We start from the raw sequence: 25,636 nt of genomic DNA on the forward strand, positions 1-25,636 counted from the left end.
TTTCCTTACATCCTCAGCATTTTAAGTGGAATGAATGATACTGATGCTGTTGCTTAATTGTCATTTTATTTCAATTCTTGGACCTCCATTGCATAAAAGCAAAGAAATTAACATGGTGCTGGACAATTTGCCTAGTAATATTTATGTTACCCACTCTACAAGTTGTCCAGTATGTATACCTTTCACTGTCACAAGTTTCAGGTTTTATATGTTATTAATCTGCGAAAAACTTTTTGCATTTTAGGTGAAGTACTCAAGCCTGGTACACACTAAAACATAAATGCAAATTAAATATTATTTAGTACACTGAAATTGGGACATTGGTCTTTTTTTCAGTGTTCTTCGCTGCTTGATGAAACAAAATATGAAGAATATGTTGAAGATATAGCTGAAGAATATGAAGAAATAAGGCAAGATTATTTAAGTACACTAACCGATAGGAGGTTGCTCAGTTTGAGTGATGCGCGCACACAAAGGCTGATTTGGGATTGGCAAAATGAACCTGCCCCTGGTGAGTTGTCCGATGTATCTTGCGGCCTGGCACATATTCACTGGAGAAACAAAGATGGTGTCTTGCTGCAGTGTAGCCAGTCATTGGGAGAAGATAAGTGTTACACAAAGAGGCACTTTCACCAGCGTTTGACTAATTTTTGGTGGGTGGGATGAAAAATGTCTGAAATAATGTGATTGGGATTGATGGAGTGGGTATAAGTAACACATGTCGTGTTACTACAGCCTCCTCTCTCATCCTAGCCACTCAATAACATCCCTGCAGTACTCTTTGTTTCTCCAGGCTGTGAAATGTAGAAATTTTAATTTTGTGCGGTAAGTGTTTAGTGTTTCCAACCTTTTTTATTTATCCACTCTTCTGCATCTGCTTTCCTTTCATGTGTGAATGACATATTGTAGCTTGGTGCGTATTACTCACTATCAAGTAGAATAAACAACGTTAAATTGTATTAAGTTAACACTACTTACATGAGTGAGTATGAAGCTTTTTTGGAACGATGTTTCAGGGTCCAACTGCCCCCTTCATCAGGTTCGTAAATATTTTCATAAGCACTGAACATAGTGCCACATTAAAAAATGTTAAAGTAGGATTTGCTTGAGGGTAGGGTTGAAAACACTTAAAACTATCTCTGACACATTCCTAATTAAAAAAAAACTCCACAGAGATAGTTTTAAGTGTTTTCAACCCTACCCTCAACCTAATCCTCTTTTAACACTTTTTAACTCAGCACTATGTTCAGTGCTTAGGAAAATATTTACGAACCTGATGAAGGTGGCAGTTGGACCCTGAAACATCGTTCCAAAAAAGTTTCATACTCACTCACGTAAGTAGTGTTAAACTTAACTTAATTTCATGCGTGAGTGAGTGATATTTTGTAACACTAATGAATACCAGTTTAGGCCAGCGTGGATGCCAATGCTGTTCTGTACCAATACCTGAAGATTGTTGTATTTTATAATATTGAAAAAAAAATATATGGTTAAAATGCATGTATAGCCATTGTCATAAGAGTTGCAGGGCTGAGTCAGTATTTCGGAAACAATTACTTTACAATTGTTCTAGCACGCTGGTTCTCAACCTTTTTCAGTCCTGCACCCACCTTGAAGGATATTACACTTCATGCGACCCATAATCATGGGCGCCGGCAGAATTACTTGTAGGGGTGTGCACCCAGTTTTATAACCATATTATTTTTGCTAACATCAAGTACTTTAAGAAGTTTTGTTTTATGCTTGCTTAACAAATTACACATACTTCATTCTAGAAAAGTAAATATATAATTTGAAAGACTTCGTAATTTAAATTTAATAGTTTTTAAGACACAGTAAATACATTTTGGAGCCCGACTTCACGACCCACCAAATGCTTCCTCGGGACCCAGCAGTGGGTTGTGCCCCATGAGTGCCCCATAAGTTGAGAAACGATGTTCTAGCAGGATGTATTCAGTCAACGGTTACATGTTCTGCATTTTTGTTGCTGTGATAGTAGTTCTGTGAATTTCCAAGGGGACTGTGCTGTTTTCCTCAGCACTGGCATCATTTGTTGTGGTGGTGTTGGGAGAATGTGTGTGGAAGTTGAAAAGTGTGCAAAGTTATGGAGAGCAGCCACTGAAGCATGGAACCTTCTTTCAAATAGGCCTACAGTGACCAAGTGTTACCAATAGGCAGTGTGTTTGAATGGCACATGAGGTTTGTTAATGGTAGAATGCCAGTGGAACATGATCCAAGGTCTCAGTAAATACTGCTGACAATGTGGAGAAACAATAAACAAAACATTTCATACCAATGTTCTGTTGCAGGCAGTTAAGTGCCACCAACCTGACCTCCAGGAATCTGGACAATGGTTCTTATTGCATGACTATGCAAGAGCACATACACACATCCGTCTGCCCAGTAATTTCTTGTTAAACACCAACCAACAGCTCCATATTCTCATGATATGTCTCTGTGCGATTTATTCTGTTTCCAAAGTTGAAGAAAACACTGAAAGGAAGGTGGCATAAGGACATTGGAGCTATCCAGGAAGCTATGATGAAGGAATTAAAAGCAGAAGAATCTGCCAAAACTTTCAAAAACATTGGCAGCAGTGTATCAATTGCGGAAGGGACTACTTTCAGGGGCTATTAGTTGCTAGGTTGAATATTTTTATTTCTTGCAGTGCCAGTCCTGTAACTTTTATGGCCAAGGTTATTACATTGCACCTGTGTCATATCAAACTTTCAGAATTTTTTAAAAATATATTTTAGAGATGGGACAGTTTAATTGGTACTCTATCTGTATAGGCGGATATAGGCATATCGGTGTATCAGTTTATCGGTAAAATTACCGATTATTTTACCGATCTGATATATCTATAAATATCTTATAATTTACTGCAATATTAAAAAAAAAGAAGTTATAATTGGTATGAATTTAAATATAAAATCTCCGTGCCCTACTTTTCTTAAAAGCAAATCTCTTAATATGCAGCTACCTTTGGAAAGCAGTCATCTGCAAACACACATTTATTGAGGAGGTGAATCAACCTTTAAGATTCTTCAAGGACCATTTGGAATTGTATATTGGGTCAGTAGAATATTGGTTATCTGTATGGGCATTTTTTTTTTATCGATAATCTATCGGTATTAGCCAAAATTTCATATCGGCCCATCCCTAATATATTTACTTGTGAGCAGTGCATGGAAATTGAAAACTCACATTTTTTCGGAATCTTAAATATGATGCTGAACAAAATAGCAGTAGATTTTCCTTCAATTAGAACCAGAAAATAGTTTTTATTTTCCTTTATTTTACCTTTGTGGCTTATTGGTCATTTTTCAGTATGTGTGTAGGCTTTTGTTGCTTACACCCTGTACATAATCTATTAAGATATAATATACACTGTATAAATTCTGCTTTTCCTTTTTCCTGCAGTGGCACCTACGTTTCTTGGAACAAGAATATATAAGAATTTTAACCTGGAAACCTTGATTTCGTACATCGATTGGAAACCGTTTTTTGATGTGTGGCAGCTGAGGGGGAAGTATCCGAACAGAGGGTATCCCAAGATTTTTAATGATCCTGATGTGGGTAAGTAGCATCGTAGTCTGTGAAGATGTATTTCTAGGTTGCAAGAGACTTATGGAAAACGATAACCCATATGATTTTTTTTTTTTTTGGTACAACTTTGAAACATATGTAGCATTATATACACAGGATGTCTGCTGACAGGAAATTCCTCAAATGCCAAGAATTTTTGGCTCTGGGAATTAAATATGATTTCTACATGAATTTTCTTCACTAACACGAGAAAAACATAGTGAAAAGAAGTCATCCTAGTCTACAGTGGTTGAAAACTTAACTTTTCTAATCATCCCCAGCTATTATTATTTGCTTTAAATTATGTGACAATCGTGGAACAACCAGGCTTTGATATTCTGTGACAATGCTCTACCACTGAGTTACTAAGTCAACTGCCAATCCCTTTCTCCCACACATGCACAAACACAATATATGCAACTCAAATCTGCAGGTTCAATCTCTCAATTGTAAATTTTTAGATGCTTATATTCTCTGCTTCTATACCTAGTTCCATCTGGGTACAGAAATATTTTCCTGCTATACGGATCATTTTGATAATACATATGGTACTATTTGAGCCATCATATTAATTGTAATAAAACAAGACAAAAAACACACACACACACACACGTAAAATGAATTTCGAAGAAAATAACCCCCCAAAAGGTAAAAAAAACGATTTTGTGGATAAATAGCATCCAATAATATAGGTCCCCATCAGAACTCTTAAACTATTAGTTACAATAGACATCAGCACCAATGATTCAACAAGTCCCAGTCTGGTTATGGATATTTACTCATGTTTGTCTCATCATCATCTAATTCATCAATCATCCTCATGGTCATGAGGTGGGAAAATTATGCAAAAGATAAAAAAGAAATAATAACGTACCAATTAATCTGTTCCATCCATATTGAAATGCACTTTGATGTGTTTTGTATTTTCAGTAATGTTCATGGAAGAAATACCTTGGTATTGACAGATCGGACGTTCATCCAAGATTCCGCATCAACTACAGGTTTAATTTTATGAGAGTTTATTGTTGCTTTGTGTGTTTATAGCAAGGCATGATTATAAATATCCTCTATTTTCTCTTTCACTGTGACATGTTTTAAAATAACATATTATTTTTGTTTCTGCCTTGCATGATGTAAAATGTGCATATGACCATATTTTTGTAGCTACTATATTTTTGTATGGTAGATATTTTTTGCAGGTGAATTCATGCTAAATTTTTAATATTTTTAAAAATATATCTATATGGGGCTCAGCCAGCCTCCAATTAATGGGTGCCCATGGGAAAACTGGAGGTAAAAGCAACAGGAGCATTGTGCTAATCACATCATCTCCATGATGGCTGAAATCAGGAATGTGCGAGGCCCTTCCTGTGCATCCACGCCTTCATGGTACGGTGCAGGGGATATCTATTGTTGTACAGTTTATATTACATTTATGCACCATTAATATCCTAAACAGTTATTACAAAAATTAAAACTGGGCTGTGCAATATTTCAATGTTGTGACATTAAGTATAGTATGATATTGATAATACAAATATATCGATGTCAATTCATTGATACTTATATTATCATGAGCATTGTCAACTTTGTTGTCTATATAATATTATAGTAATCACTTATATGGATATTCAGACAATTTTGACAACTCAGTTTTATTTTCTCTTAAAAGCCATGATTATCTCTTGAAGTATTTGTGGAGGAATGATAGAAGCTACTTTTCCTATTTTTTGTAGCACAAGCTAGTGGCTTGATTACGAGCCACATTATTAATAGAATGAAGACAATTTAAAATTTTCAGCATCCAATTTATAAATGAATGTTGACATCAAAGGCAACAAGAATATACACCAGTTACTACATCACATTGAAGCTTGGGCTCTACTAGTTGATCTATAGCTGCTCAAGACAGTAACTACATAACTTGTTTTTTTTGTTGTTTTTTTCAGTTTTTGATTTAAATCACCATTTTTTTTCAAGTATCTAGCATGAAAAATTAATTTTGGTCGAGTTTTTTTTTATTATTTTAGTGTTTTTTTTACATGGAAAACTATGAACATTTTTTTAAAAATATTTTTTTTTAGTTTTATTTTTGCCAATATTGTGTCTATTTTCCTATCGTGTGCACTATCAGCGTTATAGTAGTTGACTTTGTTTACTAACTATTCTTTGCTGCATTATTTCTTACCTTGGGTTGATATGTTTTGTATTTCGTTAAACTTCTATGTACATGTGTGTAATGCTAGGTTAATTTCACAAATAGGATTAAAAGCTTGATAAAATTAATTTTCCAGGTTCCAAAATATTGTTTTGATTAAAATTGCTTTTGTTGTAAACATAGCCTGTTTTGCGTAGTGCATTTTGTACAGTCCGTATTGCTTTCATTTCATATAGAAATTGGCTAGATCAACCTGAGTACATCTTACTTATAAATTTTATTGTTACAAAATATGTAATTATGGAGTCCTAGACTTGCTATCTATATATAAATTAAAAATCCAACTATAGCTAATGATACTCGTATATGCCTTTAATGTAGGGCTGAAGCAATATCACTTAAACTGATATCATATAGCTGGGATGGTATTGACGTGTACAGTGTTCTCAGATATTGACAATATGGACAAACTTGGAACCAGTGAATGGTAAGAGCCTGTCATCTACAGGGAAACAGAAAAACTACTTGCTCATTGTTTTGTGACAGCATGTAACAGTGATCATGTCAGTCACAGTGATTCAGATGAGTGCTCGAAGTGTGGGGGATAAAATTTTTGCAAATATCCTACCCAGTTGTCTCATTGTCGCCATATTAAACCATAGGAGAATCCTCGTAGCTAACCATAAGCTCGACCAAACATTTTCCACTTCAAGTGCTGGTCCCGATTAGCCTATATTTGCATAATGTGGATTTTAACAAAACTTTATGTACTAAGTTATTAACATTTGAAAATGTTAACACTTCTTGCAAGTAGACATTACTCAGCGCAAGAAGCACATTTTCGCATAATTTATAGGAAATTTTGGACTCTGAAATTGTCTGTTGGTATTTCGTGGGGTGCTAAAACTATGGAAATTTATCCCGTGATCTTTGTGAATATATTCAAATAATACTTTCCGATAGCTATGTTATTGGTGTTGGCCTATAGATTCATTGATATCAGTTCAGCCCTAAGCAGGATCAGTTAAAATTTGTATAAATTGAAAATAGTTAGATTGAATCTACAGTGAAATCCAGATTTTATGTTCCCTGGTTTTACATTTTGCTGCATTATGCATTCAATATTCATGGTCCCAATAGAGCAAAATGCTATAAATTTTTTCTCGATTTTACATTTTCCTGCATTTGGTTCCCTGAAAAACGTAAAATCGACATTCCACTGTATGTCTAAATGTTGCTTCATTCTTCCCAGTGTCGGATGATGTGTGATATAATCAAAATATCATGAGGAAAAATAGTTCAGTTTAGTTTTTAAAATATGTTGATTGTTGCTGACATCATTACTTGAGTCTACCATAGAAACTTGATACTTATGATAGTACAATGGAGCCAAGTCAGGACTATATGGAGGGTGAACCAGAATGTCCCCCCTTCAATTTTCTTAATTTTTTATCATAAATTAAAACAATTCAACAATGTGATTTGTATTTTGTTTTAATAGGAGAAGAGGCGAAGAGAGTGTTCAACGATGCTCAGAAACTACTGAAGTCGATTGTTGATGACAAACTACTGATTGCAAATGGCATTGTTGGTTTCTACTCTGCAAACAGCATCAAAGATGACATCGACTTGTTTCTTGACAGTGGTTTTCCAAGAGGCAAACCAGTGGCAACTTTGTATGGCTTGAGGCAGCAGGTAAGACAAGAGTTTGTAGAGATTGAGCCGTATAAATAAAAATGAGCAGAACTTACAAGCACATACTTTAGTGGTGGCCAAGTATGTGCTCACGAATTGCTCTATTTTTGTTTCAATGAAGTTCCTCCTCTCGTGTTTTTCAAGTTGACTTATTGTGTATATTTTTATGACCTTGCACCTAGAGCTGTGAGAATACCGATGCTGATTTATCTGAATTGGAAAGCATGAGCTCAAATTTAATCACTAATATTGGCTGATACTTTTCTGGCGTTGGTGTGGTCCTGTGCAACACTTTTGCAAAATCTAAATATCCTGGAAATTGCATAGTTTTCATTATTTTTGCAACAGCCTTGCAGAGAAATGGATTAAATAATCATGTGAAATTATGAATATTTTAAAGTAAAAATTTTGTGAATTATATTGTAAAATTTAATGTATTTACGTGTGTGTAATGTGCACCCTGATTTTTGATGGGGAAAAAGCAACAAACAATTATATATGGAATATAATGCGCAGTACATTTCAGGTTCAAGAAATGGCTTTCTTAGTTACAGGCTGTAAAGCTGTTGCTATGCTGATCAAGAATTAATGACATCATACCTATTCAATGAGTCATCTGTTGCTATGTGGACCAAGAGGAGAATATTGTCTTGTGTATACAATGAGTCACCAACCACACCACCTCTCCTTGTGTTGTGTTTAGAGTCCCAATGCTTTCACTTCTGTATTTATGTTTAATCTGTAGTAGAAGAAAATGAGATCAAAATTATGTTATGGATTGGCAGCGCTCGGGAAGTTATTTTCTATTATTTCACCCCCGACAAATACTGCTTATACACATCCTGTGCGACGGGAGGTGCATGCTCGAATTCTGCAAGAATAATACAGCTTTTCTCCGTGTCTCAAAACACTCGGATACAAAGTGAAAAATCTTGGAAACTATGTACGCAGTGTTATACGCAGTGACACTGAACACATGCATGATTTCATGTTGCCTGTCCAAATTATTACGTGCATAATATGCACCACAGTTTTTGGAGGCAAAAATTTTGTAAAAAGTGCATGTTATACATGAGTAAATACAGTATTAATATTTTGAACTACTTTAATTGCTCCAATTTCCAAGTATTGGCATCAGGTTTCGTGGCAATCAGTAAGACTATTGTCATGTTATCAGTAGTATTGGCTCAGTCTCCTTGCACTATGCACATTTTTGCACAACTTTGTGTGTCTGCATATAAATGCCTGCTCAATTTATGAGGATGTACTCTTTTTATTCATATCAAAATGTGAGCACGTGCTCACTGAGGGTGTAGATGCACCTTGTGTCATCAGGTTCTCTGCTTGTTTATTCATCTGGAATAGAGTATGTTATCCAAAACATTGAGAAATGAGTAGGGACTCAGTCTTTTATTCAGACAATCCATTGTCTTTGTATTGACAACTAGCTCTTGGATATCCACTTGTCACGATCCTGATCAAGTAGAATTCAGTTTATGTATTTCAAATCAATTGCTACCAGTTATTATACAGTATGTAATCTCAGACTTGGGTTCATTGAATTTGAAAGTTAGAAATATTATAATTTAGTACCTACATGACGTAACAAGCTAATAATCTTCTAAAGTCATGAAGTCAATAATGATATATTTGATTTCTATGAAGGAGCATGAACCTTCTGAGGTGGCATTCAAACCCCTCCCAAACTTTTGGCATGTTGGATTAATGCAAGTTGGGAGACCAAAGTCGGCAACTCATTTTCAACTGCTTATTGAAAGCTTTTTAAAATATAACAGGGAGACGATGCTGATAGAATAGTCCAACTAGAATTTTCAAACACATTTTATACTTGGAATCACACTCACAGCTCCCCTACACTTTCACTTTGGCCATTCTCCTTCCAGTGTGGCTCCTACTTCAGAGTAGAAATTCCCTTGTGATTGCCACACAATTCCCTTCCTGATGCTTAAAATCTCTTTGTTGTTGGATAAGGTTTTAATCCCCTGACAAGAGTCCAAACATGGAACCTCTGGCATCATAGCATGTTACTGCTTCACAGAGGTTGGCATAGTATATAGATTTAACCTATATGCTGTCCCATAAACACATGCTTGTGTAGTGCATAGTGAACATACATAATACAGGACCAATCCCTGTTACAGTTTTTCTGTCTATGGCCATGACACTAATACTAGTCTGGGTTCAATTAGCATACAGTATTGTTGCTCCTGTTATGAGCACAGCCATCAAGTTTTCTGAAATTGAGATTGTAAAACTGCCTGTTTCCTTTCCACGCTCATCTGTTCATATGTCTTCTATTTAGACCTCCCCAAAAAGTCTTTCACAAATGATAGTTCAATGGAGCCAAGTCAGGACTATATGGAGGGTGAATCATAATACTCCCCTTCAATTTTTTTAATATGTGCAACATGGAGACATTCATTTCTCACCTCTTCTTTCCACAACCACCTTGAATGCATCTATTTTGTCTTTTTGCCATCATTTTGTGTGTAGTCCTAATATTTGCTTCTTTGAGAAAGAGGCAAAAGCACCATTAATTTCAAAATTACATCATCTTTGAAGGTAGAGAAAGACAGACGAACGGAACCTTACTTGTGCTTATCAGACTTTGTAGCTCCAGTGCAGACAGGGATAGCTGATTATGTTGGGATGTTTGCTGTGTCCGCTGGCTTCGGTGCTGAGGAGTTAAGCAAGAGGTAAGCAAATTGTACAATGTGATCCATTGAAGTGTAGACCATTGCGCTGAATCTTTGTGCTATAGGTAGGCAAGCAAGGCACTTGCGACTCTTTGTCAGCATCGTAGTGTGTCGATGAAGCAAGCACACAACAGCTTCAGTTTGTGGCTCAGCTTGATTGATTGATTGATTTGTTTGAAGTCCACTTTATGCACAGTAAGGCTAATCGGAACTGGTCCTACAGTTTAAAGTTGGATCCGAACCACTATTTGCCTCCTCCAGGTATCAAACCCAGGACCCCTTGATTACAAGGGTCACGGTGCTACCACTGTGCCATTGGGGAGGCCCTGTTATGGCTCAGCAAATGTTTTCTACTGCACAGCGTGTCTTTATTTATGATTCATATATGTTAACTCAAATCGGCACATGAAGTTGAAAGGTGATTTGAATCAAGTTTTCCTGGTGTAAAAGTTCCATGCAATTTTTATCTCTGGGATAGATTGAAAACTACTGTATACAAATCAAAACCACACACTCTGGAAGAACTGAAATGTAACATCCACAAAGAAATTACAAACATTAATCAGCGGGAACTGCAGCGAGTTATGGGTGACTTCATCAAGAGGTGTCAAAAATGTATTGACAACAAAGGCATGTTCTTTCATAAATTGGTAAGTAAATAAATCACACTTAAAACTAGTTAGGAAAACTTGCACACTTGATTCACAGACAGTCTACAGTGCAGACACACAGCCATGAGCACCTCGCTTGCCAATAGCTCAAACACAGACACGGCAGTCTACATTTCAATGGATCGCTCTGTATATCTAATATGCATCTTGTTTGTTTAGTTTCTTATTGTGCAATAAAATGTCCTCAAGGTAGGAATGAACTGATGTAAAAAGTGTAGATGTGTATGTGTAATGGGAAAAACATCAATAATCACCATAAAACCAGATTCTGCAAAGGGAAAGAAACTTATCACATTCAAATGAGATAACATTGGCCTGCTTCATTGACCTGCTTCTTAATTCTGAGATCTTCCGCTGTGTCTACTCATTCAATAAACAATGCTCTGTATGGGCCAAAGTAAACAGATCATTAGTACAAGACACACAGAGCAGCCTCCATGATGGCGGAGTGTGCTACAGTGCCGGGGGTCCCGGGTTCGAATCCCAGCCTGAGTATGGGTGTTTGTGAGTGTCCCTTCATCAATTTCATTGTAGCATCACTCACCCTCATCTTTGCGATTAGCCAAAAGTGGCAGATAAGTGAAGTAAAATAAACCATATCAATCAACCAGACACAATAATGAGCAATGGCGTATCCTGGATTTTCATAAAGGGCATGCTGTACACAACTTTTTTAAAGCATATATATTATGGAATGGGGGATAGCATTATACGTATTCAATAGTTGACGATTTGCACATTAACATTACTAGATATTGCATAACAAAGTAATGAAATATGGATAATGAAGTTCAAAACTCACCAGGTTTGATGTCTGATGTGCAAGTCTTCATAAAATTATAAAATCACTTGATATTTATAAACAGTTTATATTTACATTGGAGATTCACAATTTAGGTTTGTTTGGCTTATGCAAATAACATTATAGTAGAGGCCTAAATTTCAATCAGATATTCAGGAACAAAATACCAGATTTAATTAAAATAATTTAAATGTAAATTCTGCTAGTCTGTTTAGAGTGGTAAATTCCCTTATAACATCCTCGTAAAATGAGGGCAATTCTTTAATTTTCAGAAGCAGCTCTTATTCAATGGATACCAAGCACACTTAATCTTTCTTGCGATTGGGTTGCTATAATATAATTATTAATTCTTCTCAATGCTGAAAAAGATCGTTGATGCAGTTGAAGCTGGTATTGACAAAATGAGTGTAGCCAACTTGTAAGTTTCACTCATATAATGTTACGAATATTGTTCGTGTTCATATATGGTACTAGTTCATGTCAGGTTTATTTGCAAACTCGGGGGAAGAATAGAGAGCAATCAACTCATTCTTTAGCTTTACAAAGTCAAATAATAATAATAAACCTGTATCACACCCTCTGTTTCATTTTCCGTCATTTTCGGGAAAGTACTGCACTAAGTCATGTAGAACTTTGAAAGTGGCCCAGAAATAAAAATAAACCAAACTTTAAACTAAATGTGCATTGCACTGTACCTCCAAGGAAAAGAATCAATCGCTGCCACCTCTTTGTTCAACGAAACAACAAGCATACTCTTCTCTGTAGCTGTCACCTCACAGCATGCAGCCAACGCGATATTCACACATTGTGAAGGGGAAGAAGAGGAAAGGGGAGGGAAGAAGCATGGGAGCAGCACTTGCCCACGTTAAAATCTTCCTTCACTGATGCGGTCCATCCAACAGCTTGCTCTGCGATGACATTAATGAGCATTTCTACATTCTAATTTCTTCATATAGGAGAAGTATTAATTTTACACAGGAGCGCCCAACTAAGCTTATATTACATTTCTTGGATCTGAAGTGAAAGAAAGTAATAATTCTTTTCCCACAATTGACGCGTGCACCGCGAATACGCCTCGGAGAATGAGAAGGGTAGTCTGTGGTGTCTAAAAGTTCTTACTTACAAAATGCTGATCATGGAGGACATACTGATATAGTTTTGGCAAGCTAAACATGTGAATACTATTTCTGCACCAGTAAAAATATCTAAATCAATCAATGAACTTTTTAGAACATTTTTCTATTACATAATTTTGTATACTAGAATCAGTCCAAAAAATTAATGGTGAATACTTCAGAATCAGTAAATGTCTTCCTTCGTCACAGCGCTGATGTAAATGAAGAAATCCATAAATTAAAGTAGTAGGAATTTATAAAAACACCACCGGACACATTGAGGTGAATATGTCAACATTTACATTCTGAATATTGCTTGTAGTTGCATATTTTATTGCATCGTTATTGCTGTTGTATCTCTATCGCAAGCAAATGAATATTTATTTGTGAATGCTAACCCTCCAGGTTTGAAGAATCTCTAGACGACTACAGCTCAATCATGGTGAAAGCCTTGGCAGATCGTTTAGCTGAAGCCTTTGCCGAGAAGCTCCACGAGATGGTGAGGAAGGAGCTTTGGGGATACTGCACCCAGGAAGGGCTTAGTACTGAACAATTGCTCAAAATTAAATACCAGGTTAGGAACTTGATATTAGTACTGAAGTCCTCAGATTTAAATACCAGTGTACTAAATCTAGATACAGTAATTATTAACGATGAAGAAAGATAATGTAATATAACAAAGGCCGATGTATTGGTATCAGAAAGAATCACTTTGATTTTATTTACTGATACCGGCTGAAAGGTTTCCGGGGTCAGCAAAAATGCCACATGGCACTTTCGCAGTCTAATTTTATCCAGGAGTTAATCAAACTGCAAGGTTTCCATTTATTTTGCACCAATATTGTGTGAATTTATTTTTATTATTATTACATAACATGCATTTTAACATTCTGGTGCAATTCTTGAATATTTTGAAACAAAACTTGATGCTTATGATTAGAGTGGAAAACTCACCCAATAATAGTAATCAATATTTTGAACAACTTTTAACTTTTACGATTTTCAAGCATTGGTATCGGTGGGAATTGCTGAGAGTTTCAGTATTGTTACGGTATCATTTGAAAATGCTTTTGGTTCACACCTAAATATAATTGTTGAATTTTTATCATTATGTATTTGAATTTATTAAATATCTAACACTAATTGTCAGCTAATAACTTCATGATGGTATGTTAGCAGATTTGCCAATAATTTTACAAATGAGGTAAGATCTATAAACATTAGAGTCACATAATTTAATAGGGTTTTTAGTTGTTTGCATGAAAATATCTTGTAGAAGTTGTGATGAATTCAAAGTTAATTTGTTACCTTGGTGGCCAAGCATGTTAAGTGCTGGACTCGCAATCGCACCACTAACAGGCCAATGATAGACAGCTTCAGAGGAAGGAAGAGAGGGGTAGATGCTCCTAATTGAGAAGTCATCTCTCCCCTCGTTCATGTATGTATGTTTGTTTGGTATGTAGGAGTATATTACATGTGACTGGTGGTCCAGAAGATATTCCTGCCCTCTCACTGTCTCCCTACTCCTTTGTTTTTCTGGTACTATCATGTCGACAGTTGTGAGTGTCCCTTGAGTAATTTCATTTAATCATCATTCATCTTTAATGTCATGATTAGTCTAAAGTGGCAGAAAAGCACACACAAACAATTTGCCTAAAGAGGAAGGAAAGTTATGTAAAATAAGAAAAACACAATATATATATATCTCTGTGTGTGTGTGTGTGTGGGTGTGCGTGCGCGCGTGCATATCAGTTTCAATCTCCAGTTAAGCCACACTTTCCTTAACTTTTCAATGAATTATTCCTAATAATTTCCTTTCTAATTTAAATCTGAACCGGATGTTATTCAGTTTGTATTTCTTATTGTTTCTTTCTAGGACACAATTTTACTTTAATGCAGCCTTATAAACTAGTTACAGTAAAACTTCTAAATAACGGACCGGCCTGGGGGGAAAAAATTAAATGTCCGTTATTAAGAGTGTCCATCCACTATTCAGAAAAAAGTGTAGGATGTTACACAATAGGATAAGCATATTACAGTACGTACTTTACGAACATAATCTTTTTTTTTCCTACATTCAAGGAACAAAATACCATACTACATATGGTGAATCAAAATTTACCAAAGTATCCCTACATACATTAAAAATTTCAAAAAAAAAATTAAAAATTCAGTACACGTGTAATCCTAATTTCCAGTCCACAATTTACGGATGTCATTTTTTCTTCTTAAAATGTCACTGATCTGTGTTTTTCCAACAGCGAACCGCACTGCCATGTCTCTAACACTAAGTTTCTCTTTCTCGTAGACGTTGATGACTTCAACTTTTTCCTTTGAAGTCGGGCATCGTCACCTTGTAATCAAGGGGTCCCGGGTTCGATACCCGGTGGAGGCACAAGTGGTTCGGATCCCACTTTAAACTGTAGGTCCAGTCCCGATTAGCCTTACTGTGCATAAAGTGGACTTAAAACAGCAACTCAAACTCCTTTGAAGTCGGGTGTTGGCGTGTCTGCGACATCATAGCAGAAGTGACACACACTTCTCAAGATAACTACAAATAATACTGTGTACTGTCTGCACTTTTAAAAAGAAATACGTTTGGTGTAACATGAAACAATGCATGCTAGTTCGTAATAGTGGCCATTGTTGTGTCGAATTCCAGGAATTGCGACAGTTTTCTTTCAGGCTGTCCGTTATTATATTTGTGTTAGGAGGCAGTTTTCAGTGTCCGCGTTATACCTCATGTATTTCTGTCGGGGAATTTAAAAATTTTCTTAATTTAGAAGTGTCGATTAGGAGAAGTTTTACTGTATTATGTAAGATCTATTCAAGTAGCATCCATCATCGTATTCACCCAGTACATCTCATAGCAATGATGTATTGTATACAGAGGTTGTTCGCTTTATATCAGACTATTTTCGATTCGGTGCTTCCACCTGGCGTATCATGCTGGAACTATGGGTCTGCTGGCGGGAGCAGTGTTGTGTCTGACCTTGTGCGTGAGTGTTGGTAGTGAATGTTATCAAATGGCGCCGAAAATCAACCGGTATTGGGAGGGTTACGTAATGGCCCTTTTCCATGCTAAGTTTTCATACGTACACAATGTGAAACGGTGTTGGGAGAATGGGTTAACACTCGGGGTGACTACTGCGAAAGCTATTGTGGCCCGTTACACACAACAGGCTCTCCTTGCGAAACATTCACCCATGAAAACCACCAGGAGAAGGGCTGCAAGCAAAGTGTCACCCATAGTGCTAAGGGGGATCCATCGATTGGCATGCCAAGAAAATCACCCGACTCAACGTGATATGGCCCACAGATTTCACCTCGCACCGTCAACTGTGAACAAAACAATTCGCAAGCACCTCAGGTTGAAGTGTGTGCAGAAGGCCTGTGTACACCACCTTCTACTGGGTCACATTGCCGAACGTAAGACAAACTGCAGGAAACTGTATGAAAAGTACCTGGCAGGTTCCAAATGGAAGAAAGTTGTCACAATGGATAAATCATATGTCCATCTCACTGCTGGTGGTCACATTGGGGCGATCACATACCATGACATTGACGGCAAGGGGCGCAGCAACTTTGTTTGTCAGTGCAGGGAAAATTTCCCTCGTGGCTTTATGGTTTTGACGGACAAAAAGGTGGACAAAAACGTAAAGGTGAATGCCAGATACTTCCAAGACTCCATTCTGACACCTATCTATCGGAGAGACATCCCACAATTGTATGGAATGGACGCGAACCAGGTGATGATCCATATGGACAAGGCTTCGAGTCATACCTCCAGAACATCACTACGTTTTTATCAGGAAATGGCAGAGGAATTAGGAATTCATGTCATTCCGTTTGAAGACATTCCTGTGAAAAGCCCAGATGCCAGTCCAATGGATTTTTGCGCATTTGGACTGTTGAAACGACGTCTTCAACATCACCGCCCACGCACCCTGGATGGTCTATGGAAAGCTTGCAGGGAGGAGTGGGACAGAATTCCCATGCCTGTCCTGGGCCGGAGCTTGCTGCAATGGAAACTGCGATGCCGGGCGATAGTCTACAATGCTGGGGGTCCAATAGAACATGATTGGTGGTGACGGCGCGGTATCTCTTAAGGTGAGTACCCGTCAAAAATGGTCGGATATAAAGCGAACAACCTTCTGTAGCCCTGTGCCCAAAATTTAATAAAAGGGGAACTAGATGACTACCAGAGCATTGTGGAGCAGTTGGGCATTGTGATTGGATATACCCCACCATGCAGTTATTCATCCTTTTGCATAGTACTTGATAGCTAGCGATGGAAAAGGCTGTTGTGAATAATCTATTTTCTCTTTCTTTGCATAGGGGATACGTCCAGCTCCTGGTTACCCAAGTCAGCCAGATCATACCGAGAAGCTAACAATGTGGAATCTGATGTCAGTGGAAGAAATGACGGGCATCAAGTTAACCTCATCATTAGCCATGAAGCCAGCAGCATCTGTCTGTGGCCTATACTTTGCCCATCCCAAAGCAATGTACTTCTCAATCGGAAAAATTACTAAGGAGCAGGTATGTTGATTTCCATTGTTCTAAAATGATGGGGAAGGAAGTGCCACTTTGAACATGTCCAGACACCACCAATATTCTTGTTTCTGATTTTTTCCAAACTAATAATGTACTGATAGAAACAAAAGAATTAGAGAAAACCAATGATCTACTAATCCAATGTAAAGTTGGGAATTTCAGTGCCACCATCTGCTCAGGAGCTTCTTATGTTACTACTTGGCTGTCTTCCAGTGTGTGTTCCTCACATGCTGTTCTTGGGTGCAAACTGCTTGAGTAGAAGGATCCAGGTTTGGTGTACCTGTGTGATGTTGATGTGGAGAGTGTACAGTGGCATTCTACAAAATAACATACACCAGAAGCTCACTAAGAAATTACACCAATTCCTAGATGGATGCTGACATTGGCCCAGAAACTGAAAGAAGTTTGATAAAAAACTCATCATAGCAGATTTTGTGGAAAATGCAGGCTTAACCAGGCCAGGTCTCTGGTATATCATCCACTGAGCTGCCAAGCCAGCTGCATTTTACTGTTTTACCTGTGTTGAATCATAAGGTAGTATTTAGTTCCATGATAGGAGATTCTACGTACTGTCGACGTTCATCAGTGTTTCAAACACAAGAGATCAAGTTGTGGTATTACTAGAGCCACATATTTTTGGTAAATAAAAAAGCAAAATTTCGGTACAAAAACGGAGTCAATTTCGGGTTCAAAAGCAGTAAATAAAATAAAATATCGGTGTTATAGCGGTGAAAAAATGGATGAAAAGTGGTATATAAAAAGACATATTGGTTTTAAAATTGTGAAAATAATCCTAAATTTGATTTAAAAACCACTTATTCCACAGAATTAACATTTCACTTCTAATAGCACATTATCAGAGTATTAAGTTTATTTCTGTGTAAAGGAGTCCCTTTTTGCTTCTCCAATATTAACAGCAGAATTAATCAATTTTCCGGGAATTGCATAACTCTCAGGATAATTCAGACCTCAGAAGGTGTCGCGTCTGTGAATAAACCCTGAATTTCATGTTTAAGAGTTAATTTCGCATTTTACAGTTCATTTCGCATTATTTCGTGACAAAATATGGCCACAAAATGCACCTCACACCTTTCAAAAACATGAAAAATTAACACTACAATGTGTTTTTTCAAATTTCGTTTTTTTTGTCAAAAACGAAATATGCATGCCCCTAGGTATCACCTACAGTGACAGTTCCACACATGTAAAACAGCAGAAGTGCCAAAATCAGGCAAAAAAGAAAAAAAGGCCTGCCTCAGTAGCTCACTTCATAGATCAATGGCATGGTACATCAGAGATCCATATTCGAGTCCCGGTAGAGCCTTGATTTTTTCATATTTTTCACTATGAAGTAACATCTCCTGTTTGTGACAAATTGATAAAGTCAGTTTTGCAGATAAGTACTTTTTTTTAGTATATTGCTTCAGTAATTGACTTCCAATTTTTTTCATTTCCTGAAACATGGATGACGCTCTGTTACAATTTTATGTATTAAAGAGCAGACACTGCTGGAAATAGTTCATGCAATACAGAAATTGTGAATAATTTGTTTCCCTGAATTTTTGCAGATGCATATCTCTTCAGAGGAACCTTCACGCGAGCATCCACTTCATTCTGCATCATAAATATTCATCCTCCCTCCTCCAAAACTCTGACATATCCCTGATCATGTACAATCTGTCTGTAAATTTCCACTCATTTTTTTTATTATTTAAAAGTCCCACCACTGTCAATTTTCACATCCTTTATAAAGAAATACAGCAAAACAAGCATAGAACATCATAGTACACACATATACTAAGCAAACGACTGAATGTGACTGCATAATCATTATGTGCAATCAGTTCTTAGTTTTCTGGACACACCTCATAGATCTCCCACATATACAAGGCAGAGTCAAAAAGTATCCTTAATATAGCAATAAAAAATCAGAATATTGTAAGTAGGTCTGTACGCGGTCTGATGGAAAATGTGACGTCGGGGACCACACCTAGATGGCTACCCTTTTGGAGACATGCACCACAGAGGAGCACCAGGCTGTTATCCATTTATTGGGTATTGAGGGTGCAGACATTTATCAAAGAATGAAGAGGCAGTATGGGGATTCCTGTGTGTCACTTCACCAGGTTTTTGATTGACATGGACAGTTTATTAAATCTGACTGAAGCAGCTCGCTCCAGTCGACTACATACTGTGACTACGCCAGGCACTGTTGCTTCAGTGGATAAATTATTCGAGAAAATCGGTGGGCAACAATTGACGAGGTGACTGTACAATTGAACATCAGTCATGGCTTTGCACACCATATCATTCACAATGTGCTGCAGTACCACAAATTCTCCGCTGGATGTGCCGAAAACAAATCAACCCCAAACTGAAGGAACATCATTTGGATGTTTGTGAAACACTGCTACAACGTTATGAAGGCATAGTCACTGGTGACGAATACTGGGTCTATTACTTCCAGCCAGAAACCATCAAAAAGCATTCATCATCGCCTAAACCAAAGATATTCCGTACTGTTGTGTCTGCCTGCAAAGTAATGTGCACGCTCTTCTGAGACTGTAAAGGTCCAATTCTGGAACATTACACGGACAAAGGATGCAGTGTTAACAGTGAGTCATATTGCGATCTGCTTGAGAACCATGTGAAACATGCAGTGAGGTCCAAACCCCACAGTTTGCTCAGTTCTGATTTGCTCTTGCAGCAAGATAACGTGAGGCCACACACAGTTCATGCAATAGCACAAAAATTACGGAACTTCATTTGGAGTGTCTACCACATCCTACATATTCACCGGACCTAGCACCAGGGGATTATCATGGGTTTGGCCCCCTAAAGGAGGTACTAGGTGGCATGAAGTTCGGCAATAATGATGAGGTGAAAGATCTGGTGCATGAGTGGTTATGCAGTCAGTCAGAAGAACTTTTTCTTGTGGAATCCAGGCATTCATGAAATTTTGCCACACTTGTACTGAACGTGGTGGGTATGTTGAAAAGTGATGAAGTGTTTCCAATCCTATTGTATGCTCTGTTAATAAAAAAAAAATGTGAAGGTTACATTTTGACTCCCTTGTATATATATATCTGATTTCATGCCCCAATGATGGAGTTTTTGGTGGCAAGCAAAATTACTAAGAAAAATATTTTGGACTGAACCAATGATGATTGCTCAGTTATTTACTGATACGGGCCAATACTCTTCTGGCATTTTGGTCTTTCACTGCATCTACAAAAATGTTATATGACATTTTCGTGCAATCATGTTACCCATATTATCCTGGAAATTAAACAAAATTTAAAATTTCCATTTATTTTGCACCAGTATTGTACAAAAAACTGGATTTTACGATAACATAACATGTACTTTAGTACTGTATTCTGATGCAATTCTTGAATATTTTAAAGAAAAACGTTTTGTTAATTGATGTATATAGTTGGGGTGAAATCCTTACACACTAAGATTTATCAGTATTTTGGCAACTTTTAATTGTTAAATATTCAAGCATTAGTATTAGTGAGAATTGTTTAGAACATCGGCATGGGTTTAAAGTGGTATCGCCGTAATAAATAGTATTTAAGCCATGTTGCCATGCTTCTTATAAATTCTTCAGTGATATCTATACATATACACTACTGTCAATATTTAATTTCATGTCTACATGGTAAAAAAAATACAGTACATTTTTGTATCCTCTGCAGGTTGAAGATTATGCCGCAAGGAAAGGAATCGGCTGCGAAGAAGCCGAGAAGTGGTTGAATGTTAGTCTGGGTTATGATCCAAAAGTAGGATGATAAAAGTATTGGCTTAGCATGCACTCTTTTAAGAAAAACATTTCGAAGGATTGTATGTGCATGTGAAGAACATTGTCAAACACAGTATTACCAGATAAGTAGTGAGATGTTAATAATGTGAAGTAAAAAGCTTCCAATGTTGAAGTGACATTAGCAATTTTTCTGTCTTGTATATAGTGGCTTCGTCTTTTGTTATAGTACCTGTACCACTTTTCATAATGCAGTTAGTGTAATATTATAGTATAATTTAAACCTTTTTTGGTAGTTTGATTAGCCAATATGCACCACAGTATATACTCCAGTCATTCTCTGAATTATTGTAACAGTATAACTTTCTCTGAATGTTAGTGACAGTGGTTCTTTGTTAGCATGTAATGTTAATTTGTCATAATCCATTGTCCACATGAGCACCATGGAGTAATTGGTTATCACACCAGATTTGTAATAAAATCACAAGTCAGTCATATGTTCAATCCCCACTACCAGCAAAAATACATTTTTCACCTGAAGATAAATGCTCTCTCAAAATGTGGTGTTAAAATAAGTATAAGTAGTAGAAACAGTAGACAATAAATAACATCAATTAACATTGCATTCTATATACTTCTGCTTGTGATGACATGCTACCTAAATGCTAGTGAAAATACCCAGTGTCATTGGTGTCGCTAGATTTTTTTATTATATAATTATTATTATTATTACAAAATAACTGTTATAAACTAATAAAATAAACCCATTTTATTCTGAATTTTTATTATATCATTGGGGACAGACATCTACTCGATGCATCACGTGACTGGTTGTCCAGCACAACTGTTTTTCATAATTTTTGTAACATTTTATAATTAGTGTACATAAATTCATAGTTATACCATTTGCTATTAACTTTTACACGCCTCATTCAAGAAAAAGCTTTACAAGTTAGGGAGAAATTTTAGTCATAATGTTTCTTCTGTGTAACCTCTGACATAAAAATCTCATTTTTTTTAATTTTGAAAACTGTGGAACCATTTATTCTTTGGATCAAATGATAGAATATGACAACATAAATTTGTTCCTGCATTTTACACACAATTTATTTCTGGTATTAACTTTAAAAATAACATGCATTCTGCTGTTATGGACCGATTTGGCCCCCACCTCTGATGCTCATGTCCAGTGCCAGATTTAAAATGACCCTAGGCCAGTGTAAAGGTACTGCCCCTCAGAAGTCCTGTGCTATGTTGTTAGAGAAGTACACCCCCCCCCCCCTCCTACCCTCATGCTACACCTATCACTATCAGTTCTAAATGCATTTTACATGCATCCTCAAAAATTTCAACTCTCTCTCATCACTGTAAGAAAGGCACATTCTCTTCTGTTTTTAGTTATGTTTATCTTACAACAAGAGTGTGTGTTTCTAAGCTTTATGATAGACTGCAGTGCTTGTGTCCTTTGTTGCTGTATTTTTGTCGGGAGGTTCCGGAGGGAAAGGAAAAGTGTCCATTGGTTGTTTCTATGCCTTCCAAAGGTAAGTACTGGAAGTATAAGGATTTAGATGTGATTGTTATTGCCCTTGATGTCTTTCTGTACACTCAGGATTATGATGTAAATATCCAGTCGCATGATCGTATCACTTAGGTTTGAGCTCACAGTATGTGCACAGATTTTTGTGCAGTATTTCGTGGCTCTTTTCTGAATGCAGTGATAGTGTTTTTGAATGATTTCTTTAGAAGCAATGGTTAAATATTTCTCTTCTTAGAATGCTTGGTTTGAAGCCTGCTAGTTTATAAATTTGCGTATATGTGCTATCTGATAAGATACGTTTGGCCTATGATGCGTAAATAATGATCATATATTTCCAATATTTATGGACAGTTTCTAGAGAACTTCAAAAATGAAAGACATTCAAGTAAAGGAGTGAAAGAAAAGCAACAACCGTGAAGCCCTTGATATATCTGATGGTAATTGCAGAAATATTATGCTGTTATCCCTAAAGTAACTTATTCTTTCAATCACTGATAATGGATCTGAAAATTTCAAAATTATTGATTTAAGAACTTTATAGTCACCATTAACCTTTTGGAGCCCAAGGCAGAGTTTCAATTAAATGAGTGTAGATCGGAGGCTAATTGCCCTAGAGAGATGAATGATATACCATTGTAACTGGAATGAACCACAGATTCAGACTATATAAAATTTATGCAAATTTGGTGTATATGTGGTGGGGGAGAACCCCCAAAATTTCAAAATTTTGGAAAAATGGGGACCCCCCCACCCCAAGAAAAAAGTACATGACAGTGTCGACATGCACATGGAAATTATCGCTGGCATGTAAGGAACACAAAAATATTTGCATTATTATCGTATGACCAATGTAACGCAAGTTGTACCCCCAAAAGGAATGGGCAGCATGCCACTGATTGAAGCTTCAAAATGCAGCGTTACCTTGAAATGACTGTAGCTCAGAGGCTAATTGCCCTAGAGAGATGAATGATATACCGTTGCAGGCGGAATGAATCACAGATTCAGACGATATAAAATTTATGCACATTCGGCTTATATATGGAGGGGGGAATCCCCCCAAAAATCTTTTTCTTTAAAAAATGGGGTTTCCCCCACCTCCCTGAAAAAACGGACATGAAAAGGTCAACATGCACATGGAAATTATCGCAGACATTTCAGTTTGTAAAAAAAAATAGGAAGAGGAGTACAAATTAGAAGTTTTTTTTGTACTTACCTTTGCTGCTCCAGCTCCCAGGCTTGGTCTGGAGCCATGATGCCTTACTGGTGGTATTCCATTAAACATGGTTCCAGACACAGGAGCACCTTACAGGTGATACAGCGGCATCTGCTTCGTCGTGGGTTTTGTGATCCACACTGTACGCATCTCCGCTGTTCTCGTACCATGGTGGGGAAGTGACGAAAGCCACAAACCTCGTACCGCCTGTTGGCTGATGGACTTGGACCTGACTGACCGCACTAGTGCCACAGCTCGGGGAGCTGGGTTCAATTGCCTGACCCGCCCCTGGTCCCCAAAAGACTTAGAGCCACCTTCTCACGGAACCCAAAGTGCCTCACGTTCTGATGAAATGACTTGAAGAGCAGGAAGGCTTTCAGGATACATTGGTCGAGAAGGTGGAAGAAGAGCTTGACAGTCCACTTCATGGTCTTTCGTTGGACACTAGGAATTAGTCATGCGGTCGGCCTTGTCAACATAACCCATGTGGCTATTGTATTCGCATACAATAGCCGGTTTGAGTACGTTGCCATGGCCATCGCAGAAATTTCCCTGAGCTGGTGACTGATGTATGTTCGTCAACATGTACACCTCTCTCTTGTCTTTCCAACATATCACAGTCAAGTCATTCTTCACCTGAACACGTAAGTCTCCTTTCTTCAGCTTCAGGTCAGTCTTTGAAAAGTGGGAGGCCTTTTCATCGGGGATTGACGGTCCCACAGCAATATATACTTCTTGTTGCAAGATCATCAAATAGCTCTGGAGAAGAGAAGTAGTTGTCCGTAAATAATTTATGACCAACTCCCTTCACCTTTTCCATCAACGCTACAACTAAAACGCGCGTTGCAGATGTCGTGGCAGTCGCTCTGTCTTTGTCCTTGCCCAGATATACAGCCATGTCATATGTACACTATGTGGAAGAAAGTCATTGGACACCACATGTCAGCGGAAACCATCCGTTTTCTTGCAATCAATAGGTGGTCGGTTCGCCTTTGGCAGCGATAACAGCAGCCACTCATCGTGGTAAACTGGCCAAAAGGTCGTGTAGTACACCGAGTGGGATATTCCGCCATTCCTCCTGCAGTACAGTCACCAAACCTGGAAGTCTAGAAGGGCGAGGCGATCGCGACCTCAATCGGAGCTCCAGTTGGTCCCATAGATCTTCGATAGGGTTGAGGTCAGGACACTGAGCAGGCCAATCCAGTCGGGTGACATTATTTTCTGCATACCACTCTATGGTAGCCCTGCAAACATGACAAGTCGCATTATCGTCCTGGAACACACATTCTTACTTTCCATAGAAACGCCACAACGTGGCGAGCATGGAGTTGTCAAGAATATCTCGGTAGGACGCAGACGTCATGTGGCCATACACCGGTACCAGTGGACCCATGCCATGCCAGCTGAAACAACCCAGAACATGATGCCGCCACCACCATATTTCACTGTGGGCACTACACACTCGGGTAACAGACGTACTCCGGGTAATAGCCATACCCAGACTCTCCCATTTGATCGAAACAGTGTGAAGCATGATTCATCGCTCCATAGGACTTTCCGCCATTGCTCCAGCGTCCAGTTTCTCAGCTCTTTACACCAGCGTAGTCTCTGCCGTTTATTGTTTTCTGTTATCAGGGGTTTGTGGGCAGCGGTTCGACCATGATAACCGAGCGCATGGGCCTCCTTGGTCAAAACAGTCAAATTGGTCGCACTTTGAAACTCTTCTGCAATCGAATACATCGGACAGGTCCTGTTTTTCCGAATCACCCTCTTCAGCACTCTCTTGTCCCAGTCGTCCAATTTCGTAGGTGTTCCACTTC

The 25,636-nt window shown here is 37.7% G+C and overlaps 1 protein-coding gene across 1 annotated transcript in view; it reads left to right on the forward strand.

Annotated features, from left to right (window-relative positions):
- LOC145988019 (methionine synthase-like) overlaps window positions 1-21,760 on the forward strand; it is a 52,866-nt gene extending 31,106 nt beyond the window's left edge. Inside the window, exons 10-16 of the mRNA XM_083122856.1 lie at window positions 337-511; window positions 3,424-3,579; window positions 7,248-7,441; window positions 10,025-10,158; window positions 13,152-13,320; window positions 17,085-17,288; window positions 21,005-21,760. Of these exons, the coding sequence (XP_082978982.1) occupies window positions 337-511; window positions 3,424-3,579; window positions 7,248-7,441; window positions 10,025-10,158; window positions 13,152-13,320; window positions 17,085-17,288; window positions 21,005-21,097 (1,125 nt within the window). The 3' untranslated portion in view covers window positions 21,098-21,760. The remainder of the gene's footprint in view (window positions 1-336; window positions 512-3,423; window positions 3,580-7,247; window positions 7,442-10,024; window positions 10,159-13,151; window positions 13,321-17,084; window positions 17,289-21,004) is intronic.
- The last annotated feature ends 3,876 nt before the right edge of the window (window positions 21,761-25,636 follow it).

Source organism: Lepisma saccharinum, chromosome 5, assembly GCF_977018435.1.
Source record: "Lepisma saccharinum chromosome 5, izLepSacc3.1, whole genome shotgun sequence".
NCBI lineage: Eukaryota > Metazoa > Arthropoda > Insecta > Zygentoma > Lepismatidae > Lepisma > Lepisma saccharinum.